Source organism: Salvelinus namaycush, chromosome 10, assembly GCF_016432855.1.
Source record: "Salvelinus namaycush isolate Seneca chromosome 10, SaNama_1.0, whole genome shotgun sequence".
NCBI classification, from domain to species: Eukaryota; Metazoa; Chordata; class Actinopteri; order Salmoniformes; family Salmonidae; genus Salvelinus; species Salvelinus namaycush.
In genome coordinates, this window is record NC_052316.1 from 8,641,813 (window position 1) to 8,668,955 (window position 27,143).

The window sequence follows — 27,143 nt, forward strand, 5'->3', positions numbered from 1 at the left end:
GACTAATAACGAGAATACAAATAGTGCCTTTCAAAGAGACGCCTGAACTCAAGCATGCACAGTGTCACTGTTTCATACAGTGGTTAGACATTGTCAACACACCAGCGTGTGGGAAAGACCGGGAACTCACCAACACTCCCTGAAATAAGCACTTTTCCCAAGAAGAGCAGAAAGTCTGTCACCTTGTCCAGCACTGCCACCCTACAGAGGAGAGGAAACTCATTGGAGAAGCCCAGAGGCCCAGAGAGAGACAGTCACCCCCATGACAGACAGACTCACTCTATTCTAACGGACAGCAAGCTTTACAGTGCCTTACCTCACTACGTTCCTCATCAGGAGGAAGAAAGCATCCTTAGCCGAGGTGCAGAAGTTCTTCCCATATATCGCAATCTGGTGCGAGAAAGTATTCATGATTCCAACAGTTTGCGTAAGATGGTTATCAGAACTGCCTGAGCAGCTGTTCTTGAAGAAACTGTATCGAAAGTAAACGTCTGAAAACAAGAGATTTAACTCTGCTCCGTCCCAGACTCACCATGATGTAGGCGTTCCTGTTCATGAACTTGATGAAATGCTCCAGGCACCAGAAGCAGCATTTGAGACAGCAAATCAGGAAGCGGGCAAAAGCATTGTGCGCACCTGAAAAGACATGATGATCATCGTCATGAAATGAAGGTCAAATAAATGTACACCACTGTATATAAACATAGAAAAAAAGGCAGTGGGTTTAGTGTGAGCACAAAACCCACCTTTGAGTTTGTGATCCAGGTACTCCAGAACAATGCGGAACATCTGCACTATGGCCAGGATCAGAGAGCCAAACGCCAGAGAGCCTGTGTGGTACCTGGACGATACACTGTATTACCAAACTGCTCATGTGTGTGTTGAAAAAATTTGCTTACAGTGCATTCGGAAAATATTCAGACCCTTGACTTTTTTCACATTTTATTACATTACAGCCTAATTCTAAAATTGATGAAATCGGTTTTTTCCACCTCATCAATTTACACACAATACCCCATAATGACAAAGCAAAAACAGGTTTTTAGAAATGTTTGCAAATATATTACAAATAAAAAACTGAAATATCACATTTACCTAAGTATTCAGACCCTTTACTGAGTACTTTGTTGAAGAACCTTTGGCAGCGAATACAGCCTAGAGCCTTCTTGGGTATGAGGCCACAAGCTTGGCATACCTGTATTTGGGGAGTTTCTCCCATTCTTGAGATCCTCTCAAGCTCTGTCAGGTTGGATGGGGAGCGCCGCTGTACATTTATTTTAAGGTCTCTCCAGAGATGTTAGATCGAGTTCAAGTCGGAGCTCTGGCTGGGCCAATCAAGGACATTCAGAGACTTGTCCCGAAGCCACTCCGGTGTTGTCTTGGCTGTGTGCTTAATGTTGTTGTCCTATTGGAAGGTTAACCTTCATTCATCTTTCCCTTGATCCTGACTAGTCTCCCAGTCCCTGCAGGTGAAAAACATCCCCACAGCATGATGCTGCCACCACCATGCTTCACCGTAGGGATGGTGCCAGGTGTCCTCCAGATGGTGCCAGGTTTCCTCCTTCAATCTTGGTTTCATCAGACCAGAGAATATTGTTTCTCATGGTCTGTCCTTTAGGTGCCTTTTGGCAAACTACAAGCGGGCTGTCATGTGCCTTTTACTGAGGAGTGGCTTACGTCTGGCCACTCTACCATAAAGGTCTGATTGGTGGAGTGCTGCAGAGATGGTTGTCCTTCTGGAAGAATGATGGAGGCCAATGTGTTCTTGGGGACTTTCAATGCTGCAGAAATGTTTTGGTACCCTTCCCCAGATCTGTGCCTCGACACAATCCTGTCAATCCTGCTCTATGGACAATTCCTTCGACCTCATGGCTTGGTTTTTGCTCAAGTGTGTGCCTGTCTATATCAATTGAATTTACCACAGGTGGACTCCAATCAAGTTGTACATCTCAAGGATGATCAATGGAAACAGGATGCACCTGAGCTCAATTTCGAGTCAAAAGGCAAAGGGTTTGAATACTTAAGGTATGTTTTTTATTTGTTATACATTTGCCAAAAATTCAAAAAAACTGTTTTCGCTTTGTCATTATGGAATATTGTGTCTAGACTGATGAGGACCATTTTTTTTTTTTTCATCCTTTTTTAGAATAAGGCTGTAATGTATCAAAATGTGGAAAAAGTCAAGGGGTCTGAATACTTTCCCGAATGCACTGTATACATCCACCATACACACACTCATTTCCCCCTTCAAATCAACACCTAAACACACTTAGGGTCAGTTTCCTGGACACAGATTAAGTGTAGTCCTGGACTAGAAGGCATGCTTAATAGAGACTCTCCATTAAGATAGATTTATAGTGCAGGACTAGGATTACTCCCTCAGGGGGAAATCAACCCAACACTCTCCTCCTTATGTGCTAATCCCATACAACTGGGAAAGTGAAAGTCAGTTGTACAACCTTCAACTGAAATGTGTCTTCCGCATTTAACCCAACCCCTCTGAAACAGAGAGTTGCGGGGGCCTGCCTTAATCAACATCCACGTCGTTGGCGTGCGGGGAACAGTGGGTTAGCTGCCTTGCTCAGGGGCAGAACGACAGATGTTTTACCTCGTCAGCTCGGGGATTCGATCCAGCAAACATTCGGTTACTGGCCCAACGCTCTAACCGCTAGGCTACCTGCCACCCCATTCAATGAACGTGGGGGTTTTCTTACGAGTGAAATGATTTGAGCCAGCCTACCTTACAGCCCTACTGAAGGAGGAGAACAGTGGACAGGATGGTATATCCTGGGGCTTCCTCAGGGCCCAGTAGTAGGAGGCGAAGGCCCCGGCCAGGGTGCATTGTCCCAGGGCGATGGTGAAGTTGACCAGCCACAGGAACACCAGCAGGTTACACAGCTGCAGCACAAAGATGTAGCGGTGGTAGAGGCTCTCACCGCCGTAGAAGGCAAAGGTGCACTGGGAGCCAGGGCACACCTTGGTCACGTTGGTCTGACTGAAGGTCTGGAGAGATAGGGGAAGTTATTGGGTTAGAAGGAAATGGCACCCAATTCCCTATACTGGTCAGAAGCATACAACAGCACCCTTCTCCCATTCTCGATTTCCCTAGAATAGGGACTAGGGTGCCATTTCATGAAAGACCAAATGTAGCCAGAGCTCACAGATGTTGTCACTGGCTAGCGATTTCACAGCTGAATGATGTGTATTCCTGTTCAGGATTTCAAGGCCAATAGCATACAGTCGTTCTCAATGCAGTAATAACACCAATGTGATAAAGAGGAAGAGAGTAGAGAGAAAAGCAAACCTCTGGATCACAGGTGAGGTTGGCATACACGCATTTGTCCTGCGTCGACATGACCTTGTAGACAGCATCGCCAGAAGACGCCAAGAAGCTGAGGGCAAAACCAGTTAAGGGCAACACAGAGGAATGGAAGCCGAAACAAGCATCACAATTTGTACCTGCCTATGAGCCATCAATATTGGGATTTCCACTAAGGGGTCAGCAGTTTTATTAGGTTCAATTCAAGACCAGTCAAGTTCAAGTATATTCCAATCACTATGACTCCATGGGTGATAGCTCAGAATGCTTCACCCGTAGCTACAATGGGTAACGCTGCATGTCAAGATAACTGTGTAAAGTGTGCACATAGTACAGTGAGGATGAGGCTTGGTAAATATATAGAGAGGATACACAGCAGTGACCGCCCAGTACGCTATGCAGATGGCCAGCAGCACAAAAGTGATGATCGGGTAGAAGAGAGTGGACATGATGTAGCCAATGGCCCTGGAGAAGAGAGAGAGAAAGAGAATGGAGAGAAAATGGGGTGGGGAAAAAGAGTAGTTAAAAGTTAGGTTAATGTTCCAACACTGAGCACACAGACGATGGGTTCTATTCAAAGTGACACAAAAAGAGAAGGTCAGAGTCACTCTCCTGAGAAAAGATTGCCACTCACCTGCTCCCCTCCTTCAGCAGAGCGATGGCGATGCGTACTCTCCTCCTCAGGAATATCAGGATTACTATGATGACTGCCTCAATGACCGATAGGGAGATCACTGCAATACAAATGATTACTACTAAGCAGAAAAAACGTGCTATTCCTCAGACCATAGCCTCTCCTGGCGTTTGACCAATTCATTTAAGCAATACCAGGTTGCATACAGTTAACAGGAAATCCTATGGTTTCCCCATCTCTAATTAATTTACTGATTGAGAAGCAAAAGCAAAACCAGCAGACATGTTTGGCACCCAACTGCTTCACAGCTAGTCCAAGAGACTCTGCACCTTGTGATAAACACAGTAAAACTGAGTTGACAGCTTTGTGCTAGGCTAGTATTTCCTGTGCTAAACAAATAGATGGGAGAAGTGGATGGCCACGCACTGAAGATGAGCCAGGTCTGACTGAGCTGCAGGTAAACTCTGAAGTCCGTCTGAAAGCCGATGTCAGAGATGGTGACGTCACCATCCCCATGCGGCTTCCCTCTCAGTGTACTGAACTCCCAGTAGCAGTGCCAGATCCCTGAGAGAGACGGAGAAGAGAGAGAGAGAGAGAAAGAGATGTGACACGGTGAGATACTGCACATGTACATCCGCTACATTTAGCTTGCCATGACAACAGAGGGGTTGACTGACAGCTGGAAGTGAGAAGATGTGGACACTGTCTCGCACACAAATCTACATACAGTAGCGGTATGTTTACCTTCAGTACAGTATGGGCTGGTGAAGTGTGGATAATGTACTCAGGCTAAAGATAGCATTGTCCTCTTTTAGTGAGGCTAAAGTAGCTGTTGGGTCAGTGACGGAGAGCGTACTGTATTACTAACCGTAGCCCACCACAGCGATGACTCCGAAGATGATGAGCCACAGGAGCACTCCGGCTGTGAACCGCAGCAGCAGGATAAAGGCCAGGCTGACCACCATGGTGATCACCAGACCTCTAGAAACACACACACACCTTTTATGTAAGAGTGAGGACCACAGTAAAACATATACACATACAAAAATACATGCATGAATGCACATGGACACACTGGTGTCGGTCTTACATTAAGATCCAGTACCAGGAGTTGGCATAGTCCTCAAAGATCTTCATGCCAACCTCCTTGGCGTCTAGCAGACTGGTAATGCCGCTGTGCGGGAGGGAGAGGAGAAGCGAGAGAGAAAGATTGAGGGAGAAATAAAGAATGAGAGCATGCTCATTTACGGAGAGAACATTGGCCTGTGTTGTGTTGCAACCCCTCTCACTTGCACACACAGCACAGGGTCACGACACACTGCAGTTTATGAGGGCGCTGTACAACCCTGGGAGACGGCACAGGTTGTAGGCAGGCGTCCCTGATAAATGTGTCACACGCCAACATATTAGTGTCATCAAAGCGCTAGGAAGCAGCAATGCTCTCTATGACTCTGAAGCAGCAGGTTACTACTCCACCACAGTGGCAAAGGAACCCTCAGGAACGAGGATTATTAACAGGAAAAATACATACAAATGGGTCTTGAAGCTTAGTTATTCCTGTAGGCATCTCTTTCTGTCATAACTACACGAACAAGCAGAAAATGGTAACAGTTCAACATACAGTACAAGCTGGACAAAGAGCTGATGTCAAAAATCACCAGGAATACTTCATCAGATATCCACTGTAGAACCACTGTACCTACAACTCTTCCGCGACAAAACATTGTGCAAATATCTGGCTTTGTGAGTCCTCATTACTGCATTGGTAAACTGGCAACGCTACACTCTCTATCTAAAACCTTAGTGTTCTTCGGCTGTCCCCATAGGATAACCCTTGAAGAATCCTTGTTGGTTGCAGGTAGAACCATTCTACAGAGGGTTCTACATGGAACCCGAAAGGGTTCTACCTGGAACCAATAGGGGTTATCCTGTGGGGACAGCCAGTGAACCCATTTGGAACCTTTTTTTCTAGAGTGTTATTGTAGATATCTGACCCAAAGTATTCCCTGATGCTTTTACTCACTAGATTATCAGCCTCTACAGGACTGGTGAAGAGCAGTAGCAAGAGACTAGAACCAACCTTCCCCTGGAGCTGTGCAGAATGTCTCGTGAGTCGAGCACCAATCTCGGTCTGTTTTATGAGGACAGCTACCACACGTCAGGAGGAAAGCTCACTCTAGGCATTCATTTCATCTGGACCATCATATTTCTCTAAAAAGCCCATGACCATACAGCTATAATAGCACATAATGCAACCTACTAAAGTAATTTTGTTATGAAAAAGGAGCCCCAGTAATTCTGTGTGTACCAATGAAAACGTAAGTGCTGTGCTATTGTGCCTAACGCACTCCACAGACCAGGCTTTAACAGATGGAGTTTGGCCGAACCTGTCGAAAACAAAATAATTGATGCTTTGTTAAAGTTTTTGGGGGGGAGGCAGTGTAATTGGAAGGAAATTCTCTGTCCTTGGACAACTCTTTGAAGTGCTTGGCATTCAGGGGGAAATATGTGAAAGGCACTGGTGGGCTGTTGACATCTCATGCGTGAGGGTGAGATGAGCCATGCCTGAGGGTTCACCATCAGGCATAACAACAGAAGAATAGCTGGAGAGATGTTTTTTTTTTTTTTTAATTACTTTGACAAAAACGCCCCTCTACAAAGACTGTAATTTCTAATAGGAAATGGTGGCGCAGTCATCCTAACTACAGATGCTGAGGACATACACAGCTCAAAGTTTGGGCGAGATGAAAGATGGCATTACACCTGTCATAACAAAAGCATTACACCAGTCAAAACAATGACATTACCAGTCAAAACAATGACATTACCAGTCAAAACAATGCAGATGACATTCGATGACTAGTCCCCTGTGGAACTCTATTTGTGTTCAAATATATTCTATGAAAGTCAGAGGTAGGCCTATATATATAACTTGTGGTAATTACTGTGGCAATAATGCTAATTACTGCATTCATCTGATGCTGAGGCTGCTCTTATCCAGTTTCACGAAATGAAATCTTTGCAAACATTATGATAAGAAAATATCACTGAAGGAAGATGTTGAGGAAAGCTAGGGGGTGACGTAACTCTCAGCTTTTAAAGACCAATACAGTAGATGAACTGTAAGCTAAGTTGTTACTCTTTGTTAGGGCTTCAATATGGATGTTAGCTCCACATCAGGCAACATTTGAAGGTAATCTGTCCTCTTTCCTTTCCACAGCCACAGTCGGAGAGGAACAGCAGCAGATTACCCATGACGCACAGTCAGGTGGGAAGGTTAGTTTGCAGACAGTGAGCTCGGGGCTACAGAAGGTTACGGTTAAAGGTTCAAATACTGTAATTAGTTTGAGACCTTTCCACTCCTTGCTGCATGGCGGTAACTCGGCTAAAAAGGAAAAGCATTCAACTGGTCATAACATCCTTCTTTCAAAGGCAAACATGATGTACTAATGATGGCAGCTCGTTAACACAAAACTATCAAGACCCTGCATCTGTCTTAATTGCTCTTCTCTTATCTCTCCCACAAGTGAATCCATACGTATTGATTGTTTTATAAACTGTATATGCATAGCATGAGGAAAGTCACTTAATTGTACTGCTCTGAAGCTACAGCGTGAGCTGCATTTCCATGCAAACATGCATAGACGGCTTTCAATGTGCATGAACGATCCACACTACACACTCTACTGGGCATGAGTGATCATGGCCCAGTTGTCCTACCCTGCAATAGCTGTCCAGTTGACTCTGGGTTCCAAGTTAGAATCCCTATGACAATATAATAGTTTAAATGCATTTGAATTCCCTAACATGGCCTCAACGAGGCCACAGTGAACAGATTTGTACAGCGTTAATTCATCTTTCAGGTCTACTGGTCAAAAATATTCAACCATGTGAATCCACCACCCCTAATAGGCCTCCCACTTACACAATTCATCCCATAGTCTCTCTCGGCAGAAACTCCAAGATTTCGACAACAACAAAGGCTTCTGCAGAGCGACATTGGGGAGAGCAGGACTTACTTGGCAGCGTCTCGGAGATCGATCACGCTCCTTGTTTTACCTAAGCCGTCTTTGAAGACTGTCTTGTTGGCGACAGTTAGCGTCCCGTTCCTGGTGATGAAGTCTGGGAAGCACCGCTGGAGGACTGAAACACACAAACAAATATTTTGACAATTTGGTATTTCAATATCATACACTGTGATATATATATCCTCTTTTCCAACCCGTCACATACCCTCCCCTCCCACAGAATCTAAGTCTTAGGAATAGACAGTATGAAAGTCACAATAATGATAGTGGATGAACTGTGTGCAGAACTTGGATTCACTTACAAGGTCTGCTTGGCACTATCATGGAAGGGCAGTCCTCATCTCTCAAGACTTGTGCAACGGACTAAACAGAGAAAAGGGGAGAGGGAGAAGAAGTCAAACAATACCCACTTGGTGACGTCAAAGCCTCAGACTTGAGTTTTTATAAGTCGTCTGTTCCTTCGACTAATAACTTGGTCTGAATATTAAAACGTGTATTTTAGGTTAGGATGACTGGTAAGACATCCTATCATCATATCCTATGACTTTGCCATTATCCAACAGGACCATGAGCAGAGTGGGCGTGTGGCTGAGTTGACTAGGAACAGACGACTGTCTGTCATACAGTACAGAACAGACTGGTAGGGAACCCTTTCTGCTCTATCTTCTATTCCTCAGTTTAGCACTCTGCTCTGGGTACTGACTGAGTAGACAGTGTGGGTGGGAGAACCAACGATTCAGCAGTAACAGTGTGATTGTGTGATTATGAGTTCCCACACACCATCTCTCACACTCTCCCTTCCCCCCTTTCTCTCTCTTTCTGTCTCTCTAAGTCTCATCTGAGGTGCCATGCCAGCATGTCTGACGAACATGGACCAGTATCACAGTCTGTGTCCCACAAAACCAACTCGTCAGAGCTGTGAGTGACATCAGCAGATGCCGCCTTCCTCACGCTTTTCTCTCACAGGACTTTCAAATGACATTCTCATTATGTTTCCTTTACATAGTACATTAGGCCTAGTACTTACAGAAAAACACATCCAATGATATTGCTTTGTATCATTTCTATACAACAAGATATATTCTATGCAACAACTAAATGACTCAATCTGACTCCAATAAGATTTGAATTCCTGAAGAGGAAGGGCCTTGGTCGCTACTATTGAACACTATTATTGATCTTATTTTAATTCCAAAAACAGAGAAAGTTCCTTTAAAGGCCCAGTGTCGTCAAAATCACGATTCTCCTGTGTTTTATATATATTTCCACTAGGGCTGTCCCCGTCTAAAACAAATCTTGGTCGACCAAAAGTCGTCTGTTCTTTCGACTAATCGATTGGTCTAAATTTTAAAACGTGTATTTTCCATGTATAAACACACCCTTTGTGATTAAATAAAATCAACTATATATATTAAGCTTATCTGATGCTTTAAGCACACTGTTTGATGAAATAAGAAACAAATTACTCAAGAGGGAGCCAAATAACAAGAAGAAAAAAACCTTAACCTGACCCGATCATCCTCTCCCTCCTGCTGGCTTTCGCAGCTAATGCCGTTACTCTCCTGAAGTTGCTGGTAATAGGCTACACGAGGATTTGTCAACCTTTCTCATGTGGAATGCCAATTTATCTTACCATTTCTACCCATCTGCCTTCCAGTTATGGTTTTCATATGCACATTTTCGTGGAACTGTTTCATTTCATTCATAATAACGTCTTCATATCTCAAAATCATTGTCAAGTGGTTCATCTAAATTCTATCCAAATCTAAATCAAAGTGACACAAACCTAAAACATAACTTTCATTGCCATTGCCAATGATGATATGCCTACTCCCGCTCTGGTGCTTGACGCCGCCAGACTACTAACCACCGGTCCTTGCAACCTACATTACGCACACCTGGCAACTATCATTACAGACACCTGCTCCCCATCGTTATGCACACCTGGACTTCCTCATTACTTTTAGTACTTCACCTTTATTTAGCCCTCATTAGCCTCAGTCTTGAGGCAGTATTGGTTTTGTATATCTTCATGTTCCTTGTTATTAAACCTACCAACTGCACTTGCTTCCTGACTCCCTGTGTCTTCATTACAAACAATGTAAAAAAAAGCCTACATAAAGCCAACAAACAAAAACATTGCAGCCTGCTGGTAGAAAATATCCGGATAAAAATAAATATCATATAAATCACATTGGCAATGCATGGCCTGTCTGCAACAAACTTGAAGCATTGTATCAACTTGGGTCAGGCCCAAAGCTTGTGCTAGCAAACTTGCAACATTGTATAAAATATCCTGGGAGCTTATTGTCTCCTGCACCAGTGAGCTCAGGACAGACACAGTTGTAGGCTATTTTGCGCAAGGGATAAGAGGTCATTAGGCAGGCCTGTTTCATGACGTTTCCACTGGATCCCAGCATGATATTTTTTCCCTTTCATGCTGAGTGGTTATTGAAAGGAAGAGCTGGAAATATTTTTCAAATACATTGAAGAACTAATGTCATTCTCAATGGATGTAAAAACAGACTTTGTTTGCTTGCTGTTTGAGGTGAAGAAAACATTACTTTGAGAAGCTCCACCACTCATTAGTGGTGGTGCGTTAAGCCAATCAGAAATACTATCAGATCCCCAAATGGGCACATTTACATGCCTACATTTGTAGCCTATAGGCCTACTTCTATGCGTAATCAGGTGCGTGTCCTTACTCAACATTGACATGAGCACTCCAAACAAAAGACAATGACTAAATTGACAAAACTCGTAAATGGAATGAAATAAACCAAAAATTGTTTTTCACAAGCATAGGTTGTGTGTTCTGCAAACAGCGTGTCCACTCCGACAATGAGAACGGTAAAAGACTGGAATAATAATATATTGAATGCATTAACAGAAATTACCGTCACATTGTAGATTAGAAATTATAGGAATTAATGATAAATGTACTACTGGAGATATATGTAATGGGGAATTGATATACACTAACAATACAACGCAAACAATTCACAAAATGAAGTTATGAAAGAAACAATAAATGGGCACAAATTGTCGGGAGAGAGCGCCTTCTGCAGAGAGATGTGCATTGTGCATTTTAGTCACACTCCCCTTCTTCTTGGGCTGTGCCATCCCTACGGCCTCCGCAATGGATTCGTTTACTGAGATGGGTGCGAATCAGACAGGTTTCTCGTTTGCCATAAAATATATATATATATTTGCTTCTGCTCCAAAATGTTTTTATCTTGGTCAACCAACAGCCTATCGACCAAACAATCAACCAGTCGACTAATTGGGGTCAGCCCTAATTGGAATAATACTGTGGAATTGTGTAAGAGCTGTCTGAAAAGACTGCCTGAAATTTCTGCCTATTTTGGTGGGATGGAGTTTTGGCCTGTCTGGTGACATCGCTAGGCGGAAAATTAGTTAATAGACCAATAAGAAAGAGAGTTCCAAACCTCTCTGCCAATAACAGCTAGTTATCAGTTTTCCCCTCCCCACTCAGACCACTCCCAGACAGTCCTAGCAAAATTCTTGCTTGCTCTTTGCCAGGAAGCTATTTTTGTTTCTTTTTGAGCATTTTCATTTAAAACAATCACAGTAATGTACTTAAACGCTCCATAGAAAATATTTTAATATTGAGATGAAAACGGCTGCGGTGGACGTGAAAAAAAACATTACAGAAGATATGTTTCAGAACACTCAAGGACTTGATAAGTGAGATCATAAGTGACTGGAGGCATCAGTCTCGGTACCTTTCTAGGATTGTCGAAGCCCGGCTTGCAGAACTGCCTGTAATACTCCCAGTAGCTGTTGTTGTACCTGTAGTTGTACTGCATGTCTAGGTATGTGGCAAATCTGTCTGGGCACTTGGAGACACAGAGCTGGGAAGAGACGAGAAAGGGACAGCCAAACATGAATCAACGCTTAATGACAGAGAACAAGCGAGGGAAAACGAGCGGGAACATAATAGCATAATGTCTGCGGCGTTAAGAGGCAGCTCTCACCTGGGTTGTAGGGCACTGGAGGTTAATGAGAACGGCAGGATTGGCACATTGCAATATGTTGAAGTAGAATAATATGGCTTTGTTGCTGTAACCACAGGGAAATGGAGAGAATAGTCATTAGTTTCCCAACACGAAGACAATGACAGTTTTATTAGCGAACGCTGAGGACAAACGTTGTATTGAAAATCTAACAGCAGATTGATCTGTCTGTCAAACAGTGTGTAAAAACACAGGGAGCAGGAAAGTCCGTGGTGATTGTTAATGCTTCTTTATAAAGCGATTTTCATACACGGTGCGCAAAGCACTCAATAAACTAAATATTACAGACTAATACAACTAGTAGGCAGCCAGTGTGATGCAGGGAAACCTATAGAAAAACTATACTCAGATTATATTGACAAAGAATACGTATAAGGAGCAGATCAGCCTATGATTGTCATAACAGGAAGCACAACTGCAACGTGTTTCAACTATAGTTTTCTTCAGGCAACGTTGTTCCTTATTTGTATTATTATAAATCTAACTTGCATATAGTTAAAAAAAAAAGAAATCTGCATCATACTCACTGAGACTAATACTACTGACATGCTGAGGCCGGATATTAAATCGTAGGGAAAAGCAGTTTCTCTGCATTATGTTTTGTCTCAGATTGTTTGTGCCGTATTGCAGGTGTCAAAAGTGTTAAAGCCGACACACCTGCCAAGGTGCTTAGTATCTCTTCCAAGTGCACTAAAAGATTGGCATCTTTCTTTATACTCACGCGTTGGGGGTCCCCTGTTGTCCACAGAACTGTCCGTGGCTGTCAGTAGGGTAGACCACCTTCCTGGGGTCGCCATGGATCCAGGCTGCAACCAGACAAACGGCCACATCATTAGCCTCATTCCCTGGCCCTTCAACTGTCAATCACTCTGTGCATTTATGAGTCAGTGACAGGACCTCCCTGGCTGTGTGTGCATGGGAATATTCTGCCCGCCTGTAACACACACTAACATAATCACTTCCGAATAAAAAAGCAGGTCAAACGGGATCAAAAGGTAGACTCCTATTATGAATCACAATCAGAAAAGCCAGATATGAAAAGATTAGCGAGTCAAGCTGAGAGCTGGCTGTTCAGCAATTACAGGACAACCTGAAAACCTTGTGAGATTACCCTTACAGAATACAGAGAGATAATAAGAGTGAAAACCACTGGGTTGTTCCACCAATTCGGTACCTTTTGAGAAGTGTAACTTTGTATAAAAAATTAAATACGTTTTGATTTCAACTACTTTTAACATTGTCATAAAGAGCACATGTTTAACTTCATAACTTTCCCATCTCAAGAGGTTATATTTTAAAAATGACTTCAGTAAGTGCCTGTTAAGTGCCATATAAAGTAACAGCCAAAAATCCCCTTGTGACAGGGGGAATGGAAGCTTGATTTGTGCAACAGGGAGAGACAATTGAATGCAATACATTTAATTGTAAAAAAATAAAGTGCCTATGGGTTACAGGGTTTACGTATTATGGTCAGTTTTCCATCACAAAACACCAGAAAATGTCCAAAAAGGGTAAAACCAGCTCACCTGCTTTTACACGATGATTTGACTATTAGATGTTCAATGTTTCGTTAGAAAATAATATTTAAAAAGGAACAGTTTACTCATATTAAATCGAGAGTTCTGCTTACGTAACAGGGTTGACCTTAAAATGAGTCACTAATCACATTAAATAAATAATAATATTTTAGAAATGACTTTGTCAAGGCAACAAAATAACTAGGGTATAACAACAATGGTGAAAACTTGTTGACATCTTGGGATTAAGCGGGTTAAAATCTCCCTAGAAGTCACAGAAGGTGCCCGGAGGGACATGTAAAAATGCTGAAATGTGGCACTTTAGCAAGTCTTTATACATTTAAAAAATGTGATTTGTTGAATTTTCCTTGAGGTCTATATTAAAAGGGCACTATATTAAAAAGGGCACTTCAAAGTCTTTTCAAATTCAATATTGGTGCACAATTTTTATTTTAAATATCAAAGTAATGCAAAAAGCTCTCTTCATGGAATGACGCCACCAACAAAACCAAGGCCAAGGTCACCCAATTATTGGAATACTCTTTCAACACCAGTCTGTATCTTTTGAGACTACTCTGAAATTCAATCCAAGCTGCAAATTTGTTTTTCTAACCTGTTCAAGACATTAACAGAAAATAATTACTTTAGAGGACAAGGCATTCTATTCTATTCCCTTTCTAGCCAACGACACTGTACCTGCCTCACCCAATAGTCCGGATGAAACAGAGAGTTTATGCATGAGGAAGACCACGGGCGAGGAGAAAGAATGAAAAGCTGTTCACGTAATTGCAAACACGCCAGCGTCTATTTGAAGTCACCTCCATTTTCATGGCTCTGGCTCTCTTAAAGTAATTGGGCAACAGACAGTCCTTCCTCTGCCCAGACTGAGACGTGACTCCACTGCACACGGGAGTCAGAAGGGCAGCACTTTGAGAAAAGACAGCCGATTTGACTAATTTAGGGTGTGTGGGTGTGGGGGTGGGGGCTTGTGTGTGTGTGTGTGTGTGTGTGTGTGTGTGTGTGTGTGTGTGTGTGTGTGTGTGTGTGTGTGTGTGTGTGTGTGTGTGTGTGTGTGTGTGTGTGTGTGTGTGTGTGTGTGTGTGTGTGTTCGGTTTTACTATCCTTCTGGTTTTCACAAGGAAAAAGTATATTTTAGTCTTAGGGGTAGGCTTTAAGGTTAGGGTTAGAATTAGGGTTAGGGTTAGGGGTAAGGTTTAGGAGATAGGGTTTTGAATGGGAATCAATTGTTTGGTCCCCACAAGAATAGTAAAACATGTGTGCACGTGTGTGTGCACGTGTGTGTGTTTAAGCATGCATGTCTGTGTCTGTACAGACTGAGGTGTGTGCGTGTGAGGAGAGTCACATGATTGATTCCAATCTACTGAGAGGAACACACTGCAGTAGGCCTGCGTTTACGTCGTCATGCACAACTACTCTAAGTCCCTTAAAAGGAATGGAGGCCAGAGGATGTCACCCATAACTCTGGAGAACATGGTCAAACCCCCAATCAAGAGATTAGACGCACAGATTAGGGAGATGCCATTCAGTAACCTCAGAAAGTGACTCACATAAAATCATTAGACTCTGATGTTGCTGACTCCCACTCATTAAGGAAGGGGTCTGTCTCTGGGGAAATTCAAGTACTTATATTTCCACCTCCCACACACTTCACAATACCAGAGGCTCTGTTGCTCAATGCAAAACGGGATCCAATACAAAACGTTATCTAGCATTTAAATGGCAACGCAGTCGGTGACACGCAGTTCGAATCCCCGAGCCAGCAAGGTGGAAAAAATTGCTCCCTGGGCGCCGATGACGTGAACATCGATCAAGGCAGCCCCCCGCACCTCTCTGATTCAGAAGGGTTGGGTTAAATGCAGAAGACACATTTTGGTCGAATGCATTTCCCTTTCCCTTCCCCACCCAAAGACTTTGTCAAGATGAGAGCTAGGCAAGCAGAAACTCATGAACGCAGACGAATGCACACACACACACACACACTACATTCACATGGGACGTCGACTCGCACAACGTGGAGCATCATCATAGGGTGGGCTGTGGTGTTGCGAAACCAACATGTCTGATGAAATAAGCAGCAGCATGACAACTCACCCACGGTGCCCAGAGCGATGTAGCCGAGGATGAAGATGACGAATACGACACAGCACACCACATCCGTGCAGCCCCTGGAGAGAAGACAAAGAAAGAGGGACAGAAGGAGTGAGAAAAGAGAGAAAGAGTGTCAATTAGATGAGCCTAGTACCAAGGGCTCTGCCCTTGCCATGGCATCCCTGACAGTGGGCTTGTACTTGAGCTCCTAAACTGGGTGCAGCATTTGCCACCTGACAAGACCAGGTGGCATCTCAAGACACAGGGCTCAGAGAAAAACATTCCGAGCTCCAATTTCTAATGAGACATGCTCCAACCCCCAGAGTTTATGCTCTCCACAGAGATCCCTCCAACAGAGGTTTTGAAGGTTGGATTGCACAATAGTATGTTACATCTCTGCTTTAGAGAGGGGAGGCTCTCTCTCACACAGCTGGGGTTTCTCCTCCAGTCCACATATAAGAAGTCCTCTCTCATCTCTCACACTTCTCTCACCCCAGAGGAGCTGTCAGCCTTGCCCCGCCTTGGCCCCGTCTTCAAAAACCCTCCCCAACTTCCACCCTGTGGTGTCCCCTCAGAGCAAGTACAATCCAAGTCTGAACTTTATCATACAGAGCATGCTCTGTGAAGGCTACAATAAGGAACTACACAATCAAAAGTAAGACCTTCAAGCCCTCGTGCTTTAACCTGTTTGGGCTGCAGGGGCAGTATTGAGTAGCCGGATAAAAGGTGCCCATTTCAAACGGCCTCGTACTCAATTCTTGCTCGTACAATATGCATATTATTATTACTATTGGATAGAAAACACTCTCTAGTTTCTAAAACCGTTTGAATTATATCTGTGAGTAAAACAGAACTCATTTTGCAGCAAACTTCCTGATAGGAAGTGGAAAATCTGAAATCGATGCTCTGTTCTAGGGAGTGCCTATAAATGCCCTTGATATATATCAGTATACATGCACTTCATACGTCTTCCACTAGATGTCGACAGGCAGTGAGAGAAGAAATTGAGTGTGTAACTTGATCTGGGGTCGAATAAATGCTCTTTGTATGACGTGTCACCAGTTTCCTGTTTTCTGGAGAGCGCGTGAAGGGACCTGGTTTTGCCTTCTGTACAGCTGTCGTTATAGACGACTAATATCTCCGGCTTTGATTTTATTTGATACATGTGACAATATCATCGTAAAGTATGTTTTTTCAATATAGTTTTATTAGATTATTGAAATTTTTTCGGGACGTTAGGCGTGTTGCGTTGTCTGCGTTTGTTCACGAAGGAGAGCTTAGCGCCACTTTGCTAGCTTTCCGTGCTAATTGACTGGAGAAGAGGACATTCTAAATCCAAACAACGATTGTTCCCGACAAAGGACCCCTTGTACAACATTCTGATGAAAGATCATCAAAAGTAGGACCCATTTTATGATGTTATTTCATATATCTGTCGAACATGTTGTACTAGTAGTTTGCGGCCAGGTTTTGGGCACGCTCTCGCCATAACGTAAACTGCATATCGTAATGAAGTTATTTTTTAGAATTCTAACACGGCGATTGCATTAAGAACTAGTGTATCTATCATTTCCTATACAACATGTATTTTTTAGTTATGTTTATGAATAGTTATTTGGTCAGAATATGTGAGTGCCAGAAAAATATCCGGACGTTGTGGGAAAAAGATGCTACGTTAGCACAATGTATAACCACTGATTTCAGCTCTAAATATGCACATTTTCGAACAAAACATAAGTGTATGTATAACCTAATGTTATAGGACTGTCATCTGATGAAGCTTATCAAGGTTAGTCAAAAATTATATATCTTTTGCTGGTTTGTTACAATCGCTAACTTTTGCTGCTGGGGAATGGCTTGTGTTTCTGGCTATTGTGGTAAGCTAATATAATGCTATATTGTGTTTTCGCTGTAAAACACTTAAGAAATCGGAAATATTGTCTGGAATCACAAGATGCCTGTCTTTCATTTGCTGTACACCATGTATTTTTCAGAAATGTTTTATGATGAGTATTTAGGTATTTGACGTTGGTGTCTGTAATTACTCTGGCTGCTTCGGTGCCATTTCTGACGGTAGCTGTGATGGTAGCTGCAATGTAAAACTGATTTATAGCTCAAATATGCACATTTTTCGAACAAAACATAGATTTATTGAATAACATGTTATAAGACTGTCATCTGATGAAGTTGTTTGTTGGTTAGTTTGGTTGGTTCTTGGTTAGTTAGGTTGGCTTTGCGCATGCTACCTGTGCTGTGAAAAATGTCTGTCCTTTTTTGTATTTGGTGGTGAGCTAACATAAATATACGTGGTGTTTTCGCTGTAAAACATTTTAAAAATCGGACATGTTGGCTGGATTCACAAGATGTGTACCTTTCATATGCTGTATTGGACTTGTTAATGTGTGAAAGTTAAATATTTCTAAAAAATATCTTTTGAATTTCGCGCCCTGCACTTGAGCTGGCTGTTGTCATAAGTGTACCGACGTCGGGCTTGCAGCCATAAGAAGTTAAACACTCTTCGTTCATCCCCAGGAAGAAAGCCTGTGTCGAGTGGAGGCCAGAGGCAGTTCTGCCGTGGTGCTCCTTTGAGGTAGCTGCTTGTCCTTGTTTTGTATGCAGCGTGGTGGCACCATAGACTCCACGAGCAGCACATACGCACATTGCTTTTGAGCCTCCGAACACCATTTTGTGATTAAATAGCAGATGGTCCCGCGGTGCTCAGGCCACTGATGCACATAGAATATCAATTTCATTGTAATGGATATTAAAAAGGATAAACTACTTAGATAGAGACATACACAGAAACAAATATGCTGTATACACATACAAACACACATGCAAAAACGTTTAGGTTACTAAGGGTGGCTCTTAGACTGATTTAGACTGAGGCAGTTGCACAGTTCAATCTTTGCATCACAAATGATCCAGGATTGTGCTGTTGCTACTAAGCAGAATGATCATAGCCCTACATAAATACTGTAGGTAATTGCAACTGGATTTGCATTCCATGCTAATGAGTTGTATTGGTGAAAATGGGGCTTGTTGAGTTCAACATTAGTGAAGATTTAGATTCCTTTCCCAGTTAAAAATGGCTGAGATCCAGAACTACAGTACCTATAATAAACGTATTTCTCACTGCCGAATTAAAATGGGCCTATTATTACCAATCTCATCTGAATTACATGGGCTTGATTGCAACAAACAGTCAGAACTTAACATGCTCCTGCAGGTTAACGCTGGATTCCTTTAAATCAAATCCAAATGTATTTGTCACATGCGCCGAATACAACAGGTATTCGGCGCATGTCAACTGTGAAATGCTTACTTACAAGCCCTTCACCAACAATGAAGTTCAAGAAATAGAGTTAAGAAAATATTTACTAAATAAATTAAAGAAATAAATTAAATAAAAAGTAACAAAAAAATAACAATAACTAGGCTATATCCAGGGGGTCCCGGTACCGAGTCAATGTGTGGGGGTACAGGTTGGTCGAGGTAATTTGTACATGTAGGTAGGTGTAAAGTGACTATGCACAGATAATAAACAGCAAGTAGCAGCAGTGTAAAAACAAAGGGGGTCAATGTAAATAGTGGCCATTTGATTCATTGTTCAGCAGTCTTATGGCTTGGGGGTAGAAGCTGTTAAGGAACCTTTTGGACCTAGACTTGGCGCTCCGGTACCGCTTGCCATGCGGTAGCAGAGAGACCAGTCTATGGACTTGGGTGACTGGAGTCTTTGACAATTTTTGGACCTTCCTCTGACACCGCCGAGTATATAGGTCCCGGATGGCAGAAAGCTTGGCCCCAGTAATGTACTGGGCCATACACCCTACCCTTTGTAGTGCCTTGCGGTCGAAGGCCGAGCAGTTGCCATACCAGGCGGTGATGCAACCGGTCAGGATGCTCTCGATGGTGCAGCTGTAGAACTTTGAGGATCTGGGGATCCCATGCCAAATCTTTTCAGTCTCTAGAGGAGGAAAACATGTTGTCGTGCCCTATTCACGACTGTCTTGGTGTGTTTGGACCATGATAGTTTGTTGGTGATGTGGACACCAAGGTACTTGAAACTCTCGACCCGCTCCATTACAGCCCCGTCGATGCTAATTGTCCTGTAGTCCACTATCAGCTCCTTTGGCTTGCTCAAAATGAGGGAGAGGTTGTTGTCCCTATAGGCTGTCTCATCTTATTTATTTTTTATTTTACTTATTTTTATTTCACCGTTATTTAACCAGGTAGGCCAGTTGAGAACAAGTTCTCATTTACAACTGCGACTTGGCCAATAAAAAGCAAAACAGTGTGACAAAAACAACAACAACAGAGTTACAAACAAACGTACAGTCAATAACACAATAGAAAAATCTATGTACAGTGTGTGCAAAAGTAGAAGAGTAGGGAGGTAAGGCAATAAATAGGCCATAGAGACAAAATAATTACAATTTAGCATTAACACTGGAGTAATAGATGCAGATGATGATGTGAAAGTAGAGATACTGGGGTACAAAAGAGCAAGAGGATAAATAACAATATGGGGATGAGGTAGTTGGGTGTGCTATTTACAGATTGGCTGTGTGCAGGTACAGTGATCGGTAAGCTGCTCTGACAGCTGATGCTTAAAGTTAGAGAGGGAGATATGACTCCAGCTTCAGTGATTTTTGCAATTCGTTCCAGTCATTGGCAGCAGAGAACTGGAAGGCGGCCAAAGGAAGTGTTGGCTTTGGGGATGACCAGTGAAATATACCACTATGGTGTTGAAAGCTGAGCTTTAGTCAATTAACAGTATTCTCACATAGGTGTTCCTTTTGTCCAGGTGGGAAAGGGCAGTGTGGAGTGCGATTGAGATTGCATCATCTGTGGATCTGTTGCGGCGGGATGCGAATTGGAGTGGGTCTAGGGTTTCTGGGATTATGGTGTTGATGTTAGTCATGACCTGCCTTTCAAAGCATTTCGTCTACTGACGTGAGTTCTACTGGGTGCTAGTCATTTAGGTAGGTTACTTTCGCTTTCTCGGGCACATGGACTATGGTGTTCTGCTTGAAACATGTACACTACCATTCAAAAGTTTGGGGTCACTGAGAAATGTCCTTGTTTTTGAAAGAAATGTTTTAAAAATTGTCCATTAAAATAACAGCAACTTGATCAGAAATGCAGTGTAGACATTGTTAATGTTGTAAATGACTACTGTAGCTGGAAATGGCAGATTTTTTAAATGGAATATCTACATAGGCGTACAGAGGCCCATTATCAGCAACCATCACACCTGTGTTCCAATGGCACGTTGTGTTAGCTAATCCAAGTTGATTATTTTAAAAGGCTAGAAAACCATTTTGCAATTATGTTAGCACTATTAAAATATATATATATATTTTTTAAAACAGCTGAAAACTGTTGTTCTGATTAAATAAGCAATAAAACTGGCCTTCTTTAGACTAGTTGAGTATCTGGAGCATCAGCATTTGTGGATTTGATTACAGGGTCAAAAATGGCCAGAAACAAATAACTTTCTTCTGAAACTCGCCAGTCTATTCTTGTTCTGATAAATGAAGGCTATTCCATGCGAGAAATTGCCAAGAAACTGAAGATCTCGTACAACGCTGTGTACTTCTCCCTTCACAGAACAGCGCAAACTGGCTCTAACCAGAATAGAAAGAGGAGCAGGAGGCCCCGGTGCACAACTGAGCAAGAGGGCAAGTACATTAGTGTCTAGTTTGAGAAACATATGCCTCACAAGTCCTCAACTGACAGCTTCATTAAATAATACCTGCAAAACACCAGTCTTAATGTCAACAGTGAAGAGGCATCTCCAGGATGCTGGCCTTCTAGGCAGAGTTCCTATTCAGTGTCTGTGTTCTTTTGCACATCTTAATATTTTATTTTTCTTGGCTAGTCTGAGATATGGCTTTTTCTTTGCAACTTTACCTAGAAGGCCAGCATCTCGGAGTTGCCTCTTCACTGTAGATGTTGAGACTGGTGTTTTGCGGGTACTATTTAATGAAGCTGCCAGTTGAGGACTTGTGGCATTGCACATGGTGATCTTAGGCATGTGTGCGGCTGCTCGGCCATAGAAACCCATTTCATGAAGCTCCCGATGAACAGTTATTGTGCTGACGTTGCCTCTAGAGGCAGTTTGGAACTCTGTAGTGAGTGTTGCAAACGAGGACAGACGATTTTTATGCGCTTCAGCGGTCCCGTTCTATGAGCTTGAGGCTGAGCCATTGTTGCTCCTATGTCACACCCTGATCTGTTTCACCTGTCTTTGTGATTGTCTCCACCCCCTCCAGGTGTCGCTCATCTTCCCCATTTTCCCCTGTGTATTTATACCTGTGTTCTCTGTTTGTCTGTTGCCAGTTTGTCTTGTTTGTTCAAGTCAACCAGGGTTGTGTCTCTGCTCCTGTTTTTCCCAGTCTCTCTTTTCTCGCCCTCCTGGTTTTGACCCTTGCCTGTCCTGACTCCGAGCCCACCTGCCTGACCACTCTGCCTGCCCCTGCCCCTGAGCCTGCCCCTGACCTGTACCTTTGCTCCCCTCTGGATTACCAACCTCTGCCATACCCTGACCCTGAGCCTGCCTTCCGCCCGGTACCGTTGCCCCACCTCTGGATTGTTGACCTCTGCTGACCCTGAGCCTGCCTGCCATCCGGTACCGTTGCCCCACCTCTGGTTTACTGACCCCTGCCTGCCTTGACCTGTCTATTGCCTGCCCCTGTTGGAATATTAAACTATTGTTTATTCGACGTGGTCTGCATCTGGGTCTTACCTTCATACCTGACATCCTAGGCGTTTCCACTTCACAATAACAGCACTTACAGTTGACCGGGACAGCTCTAGCAGGGCAGAAATTTGATAAACTGACTTGTTGGAAAGGTGGCATCCTATGACTGTGCCACATTGAAAGTCACTGAGCTCTTCAGTGAGGCCATTCTACTGCCAATATTTGTCTGTGAAGATTGCATGGCTGTGTGCTCAAATAGCCGAATCCACCAAATAGCCAAATTCACATACTTTTTTATATGGAATTGATAGACAATTAAAATGTAATTATAAAACAAAACACTTTGCAACAGTTTCTTTGGTTAAGATAACGATTTCCAAATAATAAGAAATTACTCTTCCTACCACATTTCTTTCCAATTCAGAAATCCACGTTACGGAGTGGTAAATCGGTGACGGATGATGGTTGCAATTGACATCAGCTGTGCGGGTGATTTTAGAACGTAATGATGGTTTAACGAGAGATCAGCTGGTGATAATCTAGTGGCCATCAGTGATTGCAATTTTCCCATTAAGACCCGATCCTTAATTGTGAATGTCCAATTTGAGATATCTCTCCAAATGACATTGCCCATAAATCCCCTCCAGCTAATAGCTGACCCATAGACCATCTGTTCAGATCTGCATTCCCCTGTCAAAGACCATTACCCTCAAAAATCCTGACCGTAAATCAGATTTGATGGAATAGACTCAAGGAATGACACAAGTTTATAACATGATGGTTATGGAACTGAGACTTTAAAGGCTAAGCCATATTTCAAAGAAACCCAGTCCAAGGGAGCCGAGGCGGAAAATGTCTCCATCCTCACACCGACAACATTCCTGTAGAGACAATGTGATACAGTGTGAAGTGGACCTGCGGTGCCCAAGGCACTGCTGGCTCTAATATTAAACACGGTATTAAAAAGAGGCAGACGAGGGACTACTTTTTCATTTCATTCAAAAGACAAGGAACAAGAGCTGTCGAGGTTGCCATAGTGAGGACTGAATTTCTCAGTGTCCATTAGGAGTTGAGTCAGGTAGTGTAGCGGACCAGAGGGCAGCTAGGAATCATGGGTGATTAGTCGATGAGATCCCAGGGGGTGGGACCCTGAAGCAGACCTTCTGTCACCTCTTCACTGTGTTACCATGAAGTGAGTCTCCACTGTCTTCTACCCAAACCCCCAGGGCCTAGAGACTTCCTTGCTGATGACAAGCATACCCATAATATGACGCAGCCACCACCATGCTGAAAATATGAAGAGGTACTCAGCAGAGTATGTGAGCGGAGTTGAGCAGTCAGAAATCCCGCTTATCGCTCATGGAGGGGTGCTTTCCGGTGCTCCAAGTCCTTTCCAACTGCACCGCGAAAAAACGCTCCTCGCTCACAAGGGGAAAAAAATGCCACTCCAAATGTGTTCGAATCATTAAAAATCACAATTTAACCAACACCCATCTATTTTTGTGACTACCTGGACCTACCATCTGGTTTTGAAGTATTGAAACCAAACTGTACGACTTGAATGAAAAGTATTTTCATTAAAAACAGGAAAAGGTGACTGTAAGAAGCACTCATCATTTCAAATAGGCTACATTAAACAGTAGAGACTACCTATTAAGGCAAAGTCAAAGCTAGCACTACAGAGCTAATACAGAACAACCTTTGAGTCAGGTGAACGCTGAAAGGAAGCTGGTAAACGAGACTAAAAAAACTAGGTCTCTTTCTCTCATCTCTGTGACGCAAACGCAGCCCGACTGCAAATGTGGTCCAATGCCAAATCCCAGTCATAGTCTAAAAGTCTTAGGTCTCCATAGCTGAACCAAAACCTGTCGGCTAGAACCATTTCCTTTCCCCTGCTGGGTGGGTATGTATGTGTGCTGCTACTCTAAGTGCTGTGAGGCAGTGGGTACCGGCTGGCATTCCTGTCAGTGACATGTGAAGCTCTGTGACAGAGTGTTCTATTCGTAAAGCTGACTCCACTTGGGGAGCCATGGCTGCCATGGCTGTGGTGGTGATGACCGGTCGACGCTGCCACAGAATAGCGTGGCTGCAGTTCTGGTGTGTCACCATTGGCCGCCTGTTTCCACCACATAATGAGAATTAACAGGGAGAGTTTGGGAGAGAGGGGTAGAGATAATGGATTCCCACATGTTAGAACACACCGAGAAGTTTCTCAAGGTCTGGAGAGCCAATAGATATAGCAGTAGAAGGCACAGGGGTTTTGAATGTTTTTCAACTTCCCTGCAGAAGTCTCAAGGACAAATTTACAGTCCATGTATGTGTCTTGACTAAAAGGTGTGAAGTCCACTATTCAGGCCGGGACGATACCAGTATCGGGATATTTTTTTCACGGCAAAAATGAAAACAAAGCAGACCTTCTGTATGTAAAATATATTGTGTGCTGTAGCTTACAAAATAAATAACTCTGACTCTGGAAAACAACATAATGATGTTGGTTTCCAAAATCAGCGATGTTTTCCTAAAGAAGTTAAAACCGCTTCGTATTTTGTTTCCTTGCCACGATACTAATGGGAATCCTGATACTGGTATCGTGCCGGCCCTAGTCAATGGCATTATTCAATTCATACATTATTCAGATGTACTTTATGGATTGATTTATCACCCGTACCGCAGCATAATGGAAGCCGGAATTATTCAGAGCTACAATGCATCTCCATTTTCTCTACTCTTTGGAGGACTGTTCAACAACCACAGATACAGACTTAATTTAGGCAGTGAGCTTCTGAGACAAAAAGACAACTGGAGGAGAGTCAGTTCTCTCTCAGTTCTTATTTAAAAACACCTCTAAGCCAAATAAACATCAAAGTGTCTTCACTTTAGTCCACAGCTGTAGGAGAAAAACGAGCTGGAGAGGGTGAGATAAAGGCTCGGGGGGGGGGACCGGAACATGCTTTCCCCACCAGTGTATGAAGCTGGTCTTGAATATGTCTATTCTACGCAGTATGAAGTAATGATACGCTTTAGGACAGATATTAGTGGTGTAAAGAGTAAAACCACGAAGTTGAAAGGCTATAAGACATACACAGCTGCATCCTAAATTGGTAATTGAGCAATCTTGTTTACCATGTTGTCTTGTGGGATGGCGGACTCAAGTGAGAGCCAATGACAATCCAAACAAATGTAAACAAGACACAGCAACAGGACATTGGTATATGTACGAGATAAAGCCAGGCATTCAAATAAAAAGGACGTAGCCAGGTTATACGTGAATGGTATATGTGGAAAGAAGTACTTAATTGGCTGCTTCCCTGTGATATATGAGTTTGTGTTCCTCCGGTCTCCCAGGTTGGTTAACAATGCGTGTCATTGGGCTAACGCCAGCCAATCGTGTGACTAACAGCTATTGATCTGTGTGATGTAGCGAAGACAGCTGCCAGCACTCAGCCTCCCTCTCTGTTAACAGTGCCTGACAAATTATCAATCCGTCAACAGTGAGTGACGTGCAAAAAAAGCTTATGAAACAATAAGGTCCATATTTTCATTTGGGGGGGGGGGGAAAGAATGATATAAGATGTGTCGTGGTTTTGATGGAGTGCACAATTCAATTCTATGGCAGATTGAGAAGATGACTATAGGCCTATCTTTGGCGCAAATCAAAAAGAGAGAGAGAGAGAAAAAAACTTTGGGGAATAACTAGCAATACGCTGTTGAACGTCCATCATGGAGTCAATTACAAGCGTATTACTGAACATGTTTCTATTGCTTCCTCATGCAAGGGAAGTTGGAGGAGACCAGAGGATACAGTACCTGTTATGGATAGGTCCTCTGAAGCCCGGGTCAAACTTGCGCGGCTCACCTGTAGGCGAAGCAGATCATTGCACGGTTAGCCTCTAACATGCAAAACAACTGTGCCCCTTGGTGAACAACTAGGCTTAGAAACAGGAACATCCAGAGTAAATCTCCAATAACCAGACAAGTGACGTCATGTAAGAGAGCAAATGATAAGTTGTTGCATGTAGACTCAGACTATAGAGCAGAAACTGTCCTCGAGAAACATACGATAACTGCACATGTCATTACTGACAGGAATGCTCATGGTGATCAATGAGAGAGTAAAACAACAGCACATCTACCTGTAGTCATAACATTGTGTCTGGTCCTGTCCTGCAATAAACATAACATGCAACTGCCTGGGAGGGCACTAACTAGGTCAGTTCACAGCTCCTCTCTGTGTACTGTGTCCAAAATGGCACCCTATTCCCTATATAGTGCACCACCTTTTTTTTTACCAGGACCCATAGGGCTCTGGTTAAAAGCAGTGGACTATGTCGGGAATAGGGTGCCATTTTGGGACACAGCCTCTGTAGCTGTACTGAGGTGCTAACATGATGCCAAGCTACTATAGAGCAGGGGTTCCCAAACTCAGCACTGGGGAACATCCCACGTCTATTTCTGTCTAATACTCTGCACACAAGCCTCTTGTTGGTGGAAGGCTTATTTCCTGCAATCCTACACATTTTGTCATAGGGTGAACAGAACATTTTGCAGTTTTAAAGCTAATTGTCTTGCATTTTGCCATGTCGTACGTGTATTCATGTGATATTTGAGTGACTCAAACATTACAACAAAATCTATGGACTTAAAAAACATTAGCTGACATAGGCTAGTTGTTCTGGACATTTCTGACAAGTTATAAATAGCTCTCTAAGGTATGCAATGACTGACATGACAAGAGGAAAACTGATGATGCATTACCCAATTTCAAAATTGCACCTTGTGCATTCTACGATTAC

General features: G+C 43.1%; 1 protein-coding gene across 2 annotated transcripts in view; it reads right to left on the reverse strand.

The window, feature by feature from the left end:
- LOC120054635 (choline transporter-like protein 5-B) overlaps positions 1-27,143 on the reverse strand; it is a 59,157-nt gene that overhangs the window by 4,648 nt on the left and 27,366 nt on the right. For both annotated transcript variants that reach the window (XM_039002128.1, XM_039002129.1), the window contains exons 2-19: positions 26,158-26,206; positions 15,648-15,721; positions 12,740-12,824; positions 11,980-12,064; positions 11,728-11,856; positions 8,284-8,344; positions 7,973-8,096; positions 5,044-5,127; positions 4,822-4,934; positions 4,380-4,517; positions 3,954-4,053; positions 3,692-3,784; positions 3,305-3,392; positions 2,741-3,003; positions 747-841; positions 533-636; positions 317-390; positions 131-201 (exon numbers count right to left, since the gene is read on the reverse strand). In XM_039002128.1, the coding sequence (XP_038858056.1) occupies positions 131-201; positions 317-390; positions 533-636; positions 747-841; positions 2,741-3,003; positions 3,305-3,392; positions 3,692-3,784; positions 3,954-4,053; positions 4,380-4,517; positions 4,822-4,934; positions 5,044-5,127; positions 7,973-8,096; positions 8,284-8,344; positions 11,728-11,856; positions 11,980-12,064; positions 12,740-12,824; positions 15,648-15,721; positions 26,158-26,206 (1,830 nt within the window). The remainder of the gene's footprint in view (positions 1-130; positions 202-316; positions 391-532; positions 637-746; positions 842-2,740; positions 3,004-3,304; positions 3,393-3,691; positions 3,785-3,953; positions 4,054-4,379; positions 4,518-4,821; positions 4,935-5,043; positions 5,128-7,972; positions 8,097-8,283; positions 8,345-11,727; positions 11,857-11,979; positions 12,065-12,739; positions 12,825-15,647; positions 15,722-26,157; positions 26,207-27,143) is intronic.